Raw genomic sequence first — 12,915 nt, 5'->3', positions numbered from 1 at the left:
ACAGGAAAAATAAAATACCTGATAATGGGTACGTTGACCCTAATGGAACAAAAGTTTGATTTTGCTTATGAGGCAGTTTGTGCGATGCAATGTTACACAGAAATCATGCTGTCAAACAAAGAGGAACTCGTGCTGCAGAAAGCAGTAACTATGCTGCTCGACAACAAAAAATTTTTTAAAAAAAATAAAAATTAAAGGAACACTTTGAAACCGCAGCTGATCTCAGTGGGAAAAATCATGCTGCATATCTGTAGTGATGTGTACTTGTTAATGTGTTAGGAATGAAAGGATGCCACGTGGTTTGATGGAAATGAAAATTATCAACCTACAGAGGGCTGATTTCAAAGACATTGCATAGAGCAGAAGGCTAGTCCATATTGCAGAAATGTCATTGCAACAACTCAAAAATGGTACTCGGGAGTTTGTACGGCCTTCCTGACATTGTCATGTACGCATGCCTGGCAACATCCTGCTCCTAAGTTCACAATGGATGGTATCCTAATCGATCTCCTCATGGATCTGGATCAGGGCATCACTGAGCTCTAAGGTGCAACCTCTTGGCAAACTAACCATAACGTCCCAGAGGTGTTCTATTGGATTTAGGTCAGGTGAGCATGGAAACCAGTCAGTGGTGTCATTTCCTTCCTCCTCTAGAAACTGTCTGGATACTCTCACCACTTGAGGCCCTGCCTTTTTATGGACCAGGAGAAACCCAGAACTGACTGCACCATTGTAAAGTCTGAAAATAGGTCCAAGAATTTCATCCTGATGTTTAATTGCAGTCAGGATGCTGATGCCTAGCCTGTAGAGTTATGTGCATCCCTCTATGGATATGCATCCCCAGACCATCATTGACCTCCACCAAACCGGTCATGCTGAATGATGTTACAGGCGACATAGCGTTCTCCACAGCTTCTCTAGACCCTTTCACGTCTGTCACATGTGCTCAGGTTCACCCTGGTATTCTATAGCGAATTCCCATCAGGCTCCAACTTGCTGGGCTGTGAGCACAGGGAACACTAGAGTCAGCCTCTCAGGCCACCCTCATGTAGTCTGTTTCTGATTGTTTGGTCAGTACATTCACACTAGCGGCCTGCTTGAGGTCATTTTGTAGATCTGGCAATGCTCATCCTGTTTCTCTTTGCACAAAGGAAGAACAGTGGGCAAAGCCACTCTGTTTCACAACGATATTAGTTGGCAAGTAAACGGTTTTAACCCTTGTGGCTATGAAAGTTGCTATGATTTTATTTTTAAATCTTTGTGCCAGTTATGTTGGTGCCGTATCAATATCACTGAAAACTCTGTTGGCCTAGTAGAGGCTTCATAGCTAACACCATAAACAGGGGAAAGGTGAGCTGCAGCGCTTTAGAGTTGTCACTTAATACTCCCAACAGGAATAAATGTAATATCGAGCCAAACTTCACATAACAAATGTGCACCATTGTTCTGAAATTTATGGACCAGAGATGACTTCTGGGGCTCAAAAGTAGGCCACAAAACAAGCGTATAGAGTTCCACGAACGGCATTTTTCCAATAATGCCTGAACAGCACTAAATTTTTAACACCTCCAGGTTCGCTAAAAATCAGTCTGAGCGCTCCTACACCATATTTTCTTCTTTATGAGCCTAAATGTCTCAAAGTTCTGTTTTTCAAACCCTGTTCTGCTCATGAGTTATCAAATCTTGGATTATATTATTCCATTTTATAGTTTAAAAGGCGACTGAGTGCATTCTTTCAATCTAACTTGCACTGGATTTTGGATGTAGATAGAAAACGAGTCATAATCAGCTTAACATACTGTAGAGTACAGTCAAATTTTGTAGATTCGGATTTCAGCCTTTTTATGTAGATTCTGACTCGATTAGACATTTATGTGCATGTTTGCATGTGGGAATTTAACTGCTCAAGGCATCAGGATGTTAATTAGGCCTGAAAATAAGGAAGGCCTTTTTTATACTGTGGCAGCCATGTTCAAATTGATGCAAAAAAACACACTGTTAAGTATCCCACTGTGTTAAATGAAAAGACAAATGAATAACAGGTCTCTGTTTTTTTTTTTAAAGAGCCAACAAAAGAAGTTGACTCTTCTCACAGCAGACTTCGGTGTCTTTGTCGTCTATTCCTCTCCCCTCAGGCAGAAAAAGCTTCACTTTAAAACTCAGCTGTTGTCACATTCTGGAGCCTCTCCTTTGCATGTCACACATAACTCTAATTCACTCTGATCACTGGCTGTGCCACACCTCCCTCAGTGAGCTCCCCAAGGGCTGTGGACCACTGCCTGCAGTCTGACAAAAGGGACAGAGGAGAAAGCGGCAGTGCAGGAGGTGGTTTATTCGGTTGTGGGCATATGGGGAGAAAGCAGGGGTTTTGGCTCTCAGCTGGGTGCTGTGTCACACAGAGCCACATGCCAAAAGTGAACATGTACTCAGCGACTTTCCAAATCTGGTCACATAATTCCATTTTTTGGCTATTAAATCAGTGTCTGTTTTTCTATCTGACTTGAATATTATTTGTAAAAAATGGGCCCCAAAGTTATACTATGTTGGAAAAATTCCAGTTGATTTCTTTGTTTAGAGTCTGATTCACAAGGTTGCTCCATCGTCTTAATCTTACACTTGATTCCAGTGTTGAAGCTTCATAATTCACAAGTTAAATCAGTGGGTGGGAGAAACCACTCCTGCCTTGAATTATTTTTATTTCAGTGTGTCATCTTCAGCCATCACCTCATGTGGCGTCCCTCAGGGTTCAATACCTGGGCCCATTCTGTTCTCCCTTTACTCCTAATATGCAACTTACTAGCTGATTGGGAAGATTGAATTGAAAATCCCATCCAGTTATTTGTTTTTTGACAATCAAATCACTTTGGTTCCCTTTTCACTGCGTTGTGTTAAGTGTTTTAAGAGTTTTAAGCTGCTGTGACATGACTAAATCCAGTGTTAAGAGGAAGTGTTTCACATTGAATACATCTGACAGCTTCTCTCTTGTTGTCTGCTCATATTTTATCAGTGCTTTTCCCGGAGAGAAATGGAGATCAAAACCTCCCAACACAATAAAAAAAAAAAGATGAAATGGCATCCATAAAAAAAGGATATATGGATGGCAACTAGAAAGTTCTGAAGGTCATTCTAGTTGGTCACCAGTGTAGTAAACAAATAACAAGGAAGAATTCAAGACTATATTTATCTCTTTACTATTTAACCACAGGTACAATTTCTGATACCTAATTTGTTTTTATGCATCTACATGGTCACATTGAATTTTAGTGTGCTTATTTAGATATTTCTGGGTCAGCAAACTTAGAGCAAAGCACACTGGCCAGAAGCACTCCTGTCCTTGCTGTCCTTATCACAAGGCTGAACGAGGTTGACTGCAGGATAAGCATAAGTGGTTCACAGCTGGTGTCTGGGGGAAACACGAGAGAAGGGCGGAGAAGGGCCGATGGCAAGGGTGGGGGTGTGTGGTGGTGATAGTGGGGGGGTTGCAACCATGACGACTGATGGAGGAGGAAGTAAACAGATGTCCACAAGCTGGCAGACCAGGCCCAAAGTGGTCAAGTCACTGAGAGACAGGTGGGTATCTGGAAAACACAGGGGGGCTACAGCTTGAGGGTGAATGCAGAATGCAGAACAGAAACAGTGTAGTGTCCAGGAATAAATCTGCCATCAGGCAACGACATAAACTAGACTCAGATCTTACTGTTACTGGATTTCTCTTTCATTTAGAAGAAATGCAGTATTCACTGACACCGCATGACTCCATCTGGTGTAACACACTACAGCAAAGTAATTACTGAGATGATCTCGAGTCAAAATTTTCACCCATCTGATGACAACCGATGACACTAATCAAGCAAAAACATCCTTCTTATCTTATTGATCCCATTTGTCCTCTCTCCACCTTTATTGTAGATTGATGTCTTGCAGTGATGCAACAGTGATGACAGTGCACTTCTCAGTTCAGCACATTTAACTAATCTATAACTTTCCTATTCATAAATCATTCACAGTGTTTTGCTGACTCACAGTAACAGACTTGACTATAGACTTGAAACTGGAAAGCCATCAGTTTAAATCCCCTGGTAAGCTTCTAAATCTGAGTGCATAAAGTAAAGGAGACATGCTGTCGACTCCCTCAGCATTAACTGTCAACATGACCTTGAGCAAGGCACTTCAAACCCAGCTGCTCTGAAATGAACTGGATCTGACTGTGATGACAGAAAAGAAAAAGGAAAAAAAAGGAGGAAATGCAAGTTGAGGAGTTTGGGGTTCAGGGTAATTTTCAGGAAATCCTGCTGCTCTTATAGTTGTGATGGGCAGAAATCGCTAGTGTGCTGCCATGTGTCATTAGTCTTGAGATTTAACAAGGAGTGACAGTGATGAGTGAAATAGGAAAACAATCCAAAGGGGATGAATAATCCATGGGGGATTAGCCACAGGATAAACACCTGGACCTATAAATGAAGAACTTAGGCAGTTGAACGATGAATGAAAAATGCTGAAGGTAAAAAATCCCAGTCCTCATTTTGGTTGAAAGTGACAAATCTGAACAACTGTAGATTGAATTGCTACAAAAGTGTACATTCATGTTTCCAGGAGGATGAATCACTATGACACAGATGATCTCCTGACTTTTTCTATCCTTTTTTGTTTTTTAGATTTTAATTTTTAATTTTTTTTTTTTGCTTCATCTCATTTGTTGCTGCATTATTTTAATCAAACATAATGAAAATCCTCTACGCAATAAAGGAATAAACTAATGACTGTATCCGAGTTAAAATCCCTGACCCGTGACGATTTAAAGGGAAGTAATTTATACACATCTGCTTCCACGGTCTGACTCCAACAGGACTCCTGATGATTTAATGGTGGTGTTACGGTAAAGAGATGAGCAGGACGCACTTCTTTAGTAATGGCAGCATCATTAAACGAGACCTCGTCAGTTACCATAGAAGCTTATTCATACCCAGCAAAACTCTGAGAGGCTTATTCTGAGTCTAATCAGCTGCAGCCACTCCACGAAGACAGTGATGAGCAATAGAGGATGACATCGTGGGACAAACAGTTAAAGAAGCATTTTTTTCCAAGACTCAAAGTCACTTTTAACATTGTTATGAATATAACTTATATAGCATGCTGAATGAGACATGGGTGTTCTTTTCTCCATGCTCTGTCTGCCCCTTTTCTAGTTTTCATTTTATCTAAACATTTATTTATTAGATTTGTGTATTTTTATCATGGCTGTTGAACAGCCATGTGATGTGCATCCATGTTGTGGGAGTGTATATAATATTACCTAAAGGTTTAAAACGGGATTTAGACCAAACAGACATTTTTTTTTATAGGTGGGTGGCTGGGTGGACAAGTTACAATTAGGGAGAGGATCCAAAAAAGCAATGCATGACCTGGATTCCCTTTATGCTCATTTAAATCACCATGTGGGGAGTCACCATTGTGCTGTCTCAAGTAGCTTTGTCTGCTCGGCAGATTTTCTAATGAGGGGCTTTTGGAGGAGGATGACAGAGCACTCTGCCTGTTCAGTCGGGGAGGAGGGGCGTTTAAAGGAAACGAGCAACGCTCTGTCCATGGATATGCCTAATACTAGATCCCCCCTACTCAGATGCCCTGCTGGCAGCTTGGCAGTGCCATTAGGACTGAGAAGGGTGGCATTAGTCTGAAACTCTCATTATGTCAGATACACTGAAAACCTGTAATCCAGGCAACAAATGATAGGGGTAGAATTAAACCCAAATGGGCAGGAAGGCAGCAGAGGTGTAATTCAAAGTACTCCGTTTTGTTTGTACTTTACACAGGGCAACTTTAGTTAGAGAAAAAAAATCACGTACTTAAAATATTTGTACATCCATTATGTCTTTTGTACAAAATAAATAATCAGGCTTGGATGTTGAAAGTGTGTAATGCATTTCTTCAAGTGGCAAAACTGTTAAAAACCAAAAATAATGATAATAATTATCATGATAATATATATACACAAATGTAATCAGTGCTGCAAGAAAACTATTTTTCTTGCAATTTTTCTCATGGAGCAGGTCACATTCAAGGTGGAAGAAAGAAAGAGGAAATGGAAGTATAAGCTGCCAAAGTAGGTCAAAACAACTGGTTTAGCACTGCTGATATCATGTGAGGCAGATGTTTGACAGTTTTTTGGTCAATAATTTGCTCAACCAAAACTGTGTGAAGGTCCAACAAAATTCAATCACATCTACTCCCTTTCCTTTTATCTTTTTTTGCATTTTTTGTGGAATCAAGTAAATCGGTCACTTTAAGTTGCTATCTGCACCATGTAAGGATAGTAAGCATCTCTTGTTCTTGTTCTTGTTGGTGTGACAGTGGAAGCAGTTGTTAGAATAATTGCACCCTGCTCCAGCACTGTAACAGTGGCAATATGTGAAAACACTCTCACCTCCACTGTCTTACCTCCATCTTTAGACAAACTTTTGGAACTATTCAACTCATTAATTCCGAAAAACTTCCTGCAAGCACGGCCTCACCTTGGAGTTCATACCCTGCAGTTATGCAGTTCACCAGAAGATGGAAATATATCACAAGGCACATGGACTGAAGAAGAACCTCAACATGATCATGCCGCATAGAGGAGCAATCCTTTTTCTTTCAGAGAAAATAAATGCCTCAGTAAAACAATATTGCCTTAAATACATCAAACATAATATCAAAAATAAATACAGGCATTAATTTCTAAAACCAAACACACACCGATATCTTTTACTGTTTAAATGTGTACTTATTTTTTGCATTGCATTGCATTCATTTCTTTGTTTATTTGTGAGTGTGGGAGTTTTGTTCCTCTCTAATACTGTATAGTTAAATCTCATTTTACCCTTGTCATTTAATTTAAGGATTTATTAGGTGTTTGTTTTTTTTTATCTGCTGCTGTTTATGGACGATATACAACGTATGCGTTTAGACATGGATCATTGAGGGATTGTTTTACAAAAGAGGTTAAAAAAATTTCAGAGCTCAGCCTACACACTGAGTGTTAGAAGAGGCCAAATCAGGATTAACAGAAAATACCAAGAAGCTGACAGTCAGTTCCTCTGTTGCACTGTCACAACAATTCCCAACAAACACAGGATTTCTGTGGTCAGCCTGTGCATAAAAATCCCTCTGTTGGTCTTTCTAAAATCAACAACACAAAGTGTATGAAAGTGGTGAGAGCAGAAATAGTTTTTGCTAGAGAATGTCGCATGTGTGCCCTCTGCTGGATTATTAAAACATCACAATATTTGCTTTGGTTTATGGGCGATGCCAAAAGGGGCAGCTCGCAATGTGATCTGAGGTACTTTCCATTCACGAAAGCTAATGCAGATATACACAAACATTTATAAAATAATTAAAATAATAAAAAAAAATCTATTTTAAATCCCAAATATTGTCTAAACTCAGGCGGAGGAAATCTCTGCATGTTTATCAGAATCTCTCTGCCCCTTTGAAGGTGTCATTATGTTACTGTTTAGTCTATAGTCACTCTATACACAAACCTACTTTATGCTACTGTGTTCACTGAGTTTAGCTGAGCTTTAATAATGTCGTTTCTTCCGCCTTGCTGTATAATATGTATAATGTGTTTTTCAGCATCTAAATCCTTCTGTTGTGTACACAGAGGAAAATACTTTTTTCGACCACTGCTTTTTAGAATTTCTTTATTTTTACAAACTTGTTGGGCGCCTGACAACAAACCAATCCACAAAGATCTAAAACAAGTCTGAATACCATGACTTGCATTTCAAAATAAAAGCACAGACACTGACACTCGTGTATCTCAGGAGGAATACTATAGGATTTATGTACTGAGTTCACGAACTGACAAATAACAAATAACAGTTAGATGTGATTTTGTCTTTGTTTGTCTGTTTATTTAGAGATTTTATTTTATTTTACTTAATTTTTTTCATAGCTAAAAAGACAAATAAATAAATGGCATTCCACTTTAAACCGCAACCTTTTTTTCTTTGCGATCATTTACACCAGGAATGCCAAACTTGTTTTAGATTGAGTCCATATGCAGCTAACTTTGATCTTACATGGGCCAGACCAGTAAAACTATGACAAATGTCTAAAATCACAGAAAAACATTTTGGTGATTCATTGCTCGGGCTGTTTCCATGAATTAATTCACAGAGAATATTCTTTATTATGGACTATAAAAGCAAAACAAATAGAAATTCAATTTTAAAAAAAATGTTAGAGTAGATAGTAGAAAATTTTTTTCGTCATTAAATTGTTCATTACTTACTTTGTTTTTTAGTATGAATGGCAATGAGTTGGTGGAGTCTTTATTATATGTTTTTATATGTAAAACATACGAAAATTTAGTCAAAACTCCGGATGGAGTCTTTTCTGGGCCGATTCTGGGCCCTTGGCCTAATGTTTGACACCCCTAATTTATACAAAGAAAGTTAACAAAGCAGTAAATGTAACCTGAAAATAATAATGTAATGTTATCACTATACCAAAAATACTGCCAATATAATATAATATAATATAATATAATATAATATAATATAATATAATATAATATAATATAATATAATATAAACCCATAAAATGGATTATTTTGAAAAACTGATTCAACCGGATGTCTCCTGTTAAACTGTTCCAGCTGGACACGCGTGGAGCAGTGAGGGCTATGGTGGGAGAGGAAGCACGCAGACCTCCAGCGAGTTTAGTAACTGTGACCGACGTGCTGCCGTGTACCCTGTGAGGAGAAGATGTCCGTGAACGAGGTGTACGTGTTCCGACCCTTCAAGCTCATCGCTCTGCTGTGCGTCTTCCTGGCGCTGTGTCTGGACGTGGTGGCTCTACTCAGTCCAGCCTGGGTCACCGCGGAGCATTTCTCCCTGTCTCTGTGGGAGTCATGCTCCCAATCGGTGGCTCGGCATCCCACGGACGAGCCCCAGTGGAGCTGCTTCTCCACCCTCACATCTGGTAGGAACAGTGTGTTTTGTTTGTTTAACAGTGCGCTGTTGCTCTTGGAGCCCGAATGCTGTTTTGTTTGTTGAAGAGGTTGAAAACCCACGACCACGTTTTTTGTTGTTTACAGCTCAGATTGATCCTATAAACACGTTTTCGATCTGAAGGGTGGTTTTAGTGATGTGGTGTTTGTAAGTATGTCATAGCGCACAGGATATATCCTGTTTTGAAATAAACAAAGAGGATACTGGACTGCGCAAACAGTCTGACTACAAGCTCTGACCACCATCCCCTGGGCAGACTTTGTTTTAGTTGGCTGCTGGTCAATAGATGAGGCATTCGGACTTCTCGCGCAGCTGATAAATTTCCTCTCTACATTCCAGATCGATGACGTGGTTTCACCGTGACAGCCTCACAGTGATGCTCAGTGACAAAGCCACACCTGACTAAGCTTTAACTGTTGATTTTTGTGACAGCTGGATGAGAACTATTTAACAAAGGGCTGGTGCTCATTGTTTTCTAATGCTTTAACTCTGTGCTTAGGTAAAGTGTTTATATGCAAGAAAGCTATGTATAATCCCTCTGGCACACAAAGAGTTAACCCACCCCAGCAAGCAGAAGGCTTTTAGTGGATTTGGAGAGACACATTCAGCATCTTCCCCTTCATCGACCTCACCAAGCCAGGACCCCCTAAGTCGCCTTTTGTCAGGCAGAAAAGCCACGTCCCCCGACCCCCATCCTTTCCCCCCAGGGAAGCAAATCCGCATTAAATTTACTAGATTTGGGAACAGTTGACTTTTGTCCTGTACAGTAAGGCTATTAGCAGGAGCTTTCATCTTTATTAAACGCACAGTCGCTCACTGTTACTATTGAAATAAATAAATGAAGACTTCAAGGATAGAATTGGACCGTTCCATTTAAGTTTCCTCATTTTGTGGCTTAAATGTTTAAAATATTTAAAATTTTTAGCTGTTGATCATTTTTCACAGGACTTTGCACATGCACCCTTGGTGTGATTGACCTCTCTTTGATATTGTGGAATGTGTTGGGGTGAATAGGAGGCGGGTTTGTTGCTCTGAGTGTCTGCAGAGCTCATTAAAACAAGAGCGGATGGGTGTGTTGAGGTTAAAAGTGCAGTTCACCCAGTGGCGAAAGAGACTAATTAGGCACGTACAAAGGTTCTCACCCTTGTTCTTGAATTTCATCTACAGTGGCAGTTCCTGATAGAAAAATTCACCATAGCTTTTTACCATCATTATGACAAATAACCAGAAGCTCAGGGAGAGACACACCCAGCGAAAATTGTGCGGTGAGCTTGTTAACCAAATGCAAATTCTCTTTCCGAGCCAAGTCGTTTAAGGTAGGGCGAGAGATCAAAGAGAGGATGCGCAATCAAGGTCGAGCAGACAAAAGATTTTCTCCTGAATGTGTTGCTGGTTTCAGTCTCTGTACCAACACTTGCTTGAACAGAGTTGAGCTCCATTCAAAAAAGGCCACGTGCTGCTTTTAAAAGCCTGGTGCTGTGGAGGTCTTTCCAGGAAAGAATGTGACGCGCAGGAAGATTTTAGTTTTACTTTTCCAACAGGAGCAGTTTGTTTGGAATATGTTAAGTAAATGTGGCATTAAAAAAGCCACTGTGGCTGCAAGAATTTGGAAGAAGCTGGCATTCACAATCACAAACTCCTGTTTCATAACCCAAAGCCTCCAAGGACCAAGGAGACATATACATAATACATAACCATAGACTGTATTTGGAAAATTTTGATTACAAACTCAGTTCCAAGAAAGTTGGAACCCTGCATAAAATATAAATAAAAATGAGTGTAATGGTTTGCAGATTTCAGAAACCCATATTTGTATTTGCAGTAGACCATAATAAACATATTGAATGTTTAAACTGAGACATTTTACTATTATATGATGGATACATCAACAGTACATCTCAAGAAAGTTGGAGCACAGGCATTTTGCAGCTACTTAGGAGCAGGTCGGTAACATGACTGGGCATAAAAAGAGACCAATTGAAAACTAGAATTTCACCCATCAAAACTGGAGCTGGACGTGCCTGGAATGGAATTAACCATGCATTTCACTGACTGAGTTTGCAGACAGGTGGAGGTAACAGCATCTACCTGCCAACCTCCTGCTTTGAAGCCTTAATGCAAGTTAAAGAAAATAAATGGCAGAATTGTCACAAAGCTGTATATTAGTTTTTAAAAAAAACAGATGTGTGTTTGTTCTTTTTTTTTTTACCAGATTGCAAAAAATTTTTTATTTTTCTTGCAAAGTTTAACATTTGAACATAGGGCTGCTGATTTGTCTCCATTTGTATGCAGTTCTTGACATTTCTGCACAGGCCTGATTTTTGAATTCCAGAGGTTGCCACATGATACTGTCTTAGGACTAAAAATGTAGTTTGTTGACATGCACAAATATGAACAGCTAGAAAAGTAGGGCAAAAATGTAGCCAACCAGCAGGACAACTAAGATTAAATAACGTGCATTAACATGAGATTCAGCCTTGGATTTTTGCATCTGTTCTCGTTACAGGGACTTTGAGTCACTAATTATGTTCTTGACGGTTGCATTCCTGATGCAGGCCTGATGGCTCTCTGCGTCATTCAGTTCTCTCTGCAGGATTAGCTCTTGTTTCGTGTTTGTCAACACAGCGGTTCAATTCAGCCGTGCTCAACTGTGAATCGAACTTTTGTTGATGAGTAGGATGCTCCTCTTTAACCTGCATGTGTCCTGTTCTTGCAGACTGGCAGATCGCCACCCTGGTGTTGCTAGGTGTCGGTGCAGCCACGACTCTGGTGGCCTTTTTGGTGGCCGTTATTTCCCTGTGCAGGGGCACGCAAAGACAACACTACCGCACTGTGGCAATATTCCTCTTCACTGCAGGTATGTCACCTTTCCCATATATTTATTTATTCATTCATTCGCTTTTTATAATGTTTGGCTAATAACCCAGTGTTTCAGCAGTTTCCATATATGCCTGTGTTTGTGCTCCACTGCTCACATTAAATAGAAGCATGCAAAAGACACAGGCGAGTGAGCCTTGCAGGCTGAGCTTGTTTTCTCTGTGGTATTGCCTCTGGAGACCTGCAGGCTGATGTGCCAAGAAAAGGCAGCCACAGAATTTGCAGACTTACCAACAAAGTGAAGTCACTGAGAGGAAAAAAACAAAAAAAAAAAGCCACCACAGACTCCTCGCCCATAACTGCCTCGTAGTTGGACTGCTGCTTTTTGCATGCTTTGTAAGAATTGCCCTTAGGGTAAAAATAAACTGTGACACTGATGAGAATGAATATAAATTAAAAGCGTATAATTAAAACGAGCGGTCAGAGCATATTGCTCCAAATGGTATACGGCACCAAAGTGACTGACTCACAGATTGTGCTCACTTTACTTTCAAAACGGTGATGAAGCGCAAACCACTTTCTGCTACTTCACTCGTGCCAAGTTCAAGTTTTCCAGTTTGCGAAATAAAATGATATAAGGAGCAGACAGTTTTACACTGTGCCTGTAGACCAAACCTGAAGTAATAACTGTCACATTTTAAGAAATCTACAACCCCAATTCCAAAAAGCTTGGATGCTGTAAATGTAAATAAAAACAGAAAATTATGTTTTGCAAACAGCATAAATCTTTATTTTATTTAATAAAGGAAACGTATTTGAGAAAGCGTCCCTTTTTTTAAAAAAAAAAAGGAAAAATTAAGTGTAATGGCGGCAATATGTCTGTAAAAAGTTGGAACAATGCTATGTTTATCGCTGCTGAGTGGAATGATGTCCTGGTCATGTCTGAAATTGGATTCTGGGAGCTTTCAGTGCCGACGGTGTCTTTCTAAATATGTACGCAGCCATACCATCAGAGATGCTTTTGGACTGATTGCTGTCAACAAGATGGAGAAGATCTCTTCTCCATACAGGGAGTGCAGAATTATTAGGCAAATGAGTATTTTGT

General features: G+C 39.9%; 1 protein-coding gene across 1 annotated transcript in view; it reads left to right on the top strand.

Moving 5' to 3' along the window:
- Nucleotides 1–8,616: 8,616 nt before the first annotated feature.
- LOC102314639 (transmembrane protein 47) overlaps nt 8,617–12,915 on the top strand; it is an 11,091-nt gene continuing 6,792 nt past the window's right edge. Inside the window, exons 1-2 of the mRNA XM_005922193.3 lie at nt 8,617–8,964; nt 11,710–11,850. Of these exons, the coding sequence (XP_005922255.1) occupies nt 8,748–8,964; nt 11,710–11,850 (358 nt within the window). The 5' untranslated portion in view covers nt 8,617–8,747. The remainder of the gene's footprint in view (nt 8,965–11,709; nt 11,851–12,915) is intronic.

This window comes from Haplochromis burtoni, unplaced genomic scaffold (genome assembly GCF_018398535.1).
Source record: "Haplochromis burtoni strain Fernald_Lab_line unplaced genomic scaffold, NCSU_Asbu1 Contig_56, whole genome shotgun sequence".
Lineage (NCBI taxonomy): Eukaryota > Metazoa > Chordata > Actinopteri > Cichliformes > Cichlidae > Haplochromis > Haplochromis burtoni.
Note: the sequence above shows the minus strand (reverse complement) of the source record. Positions and strands in the feature narration are given on the sequence as shown.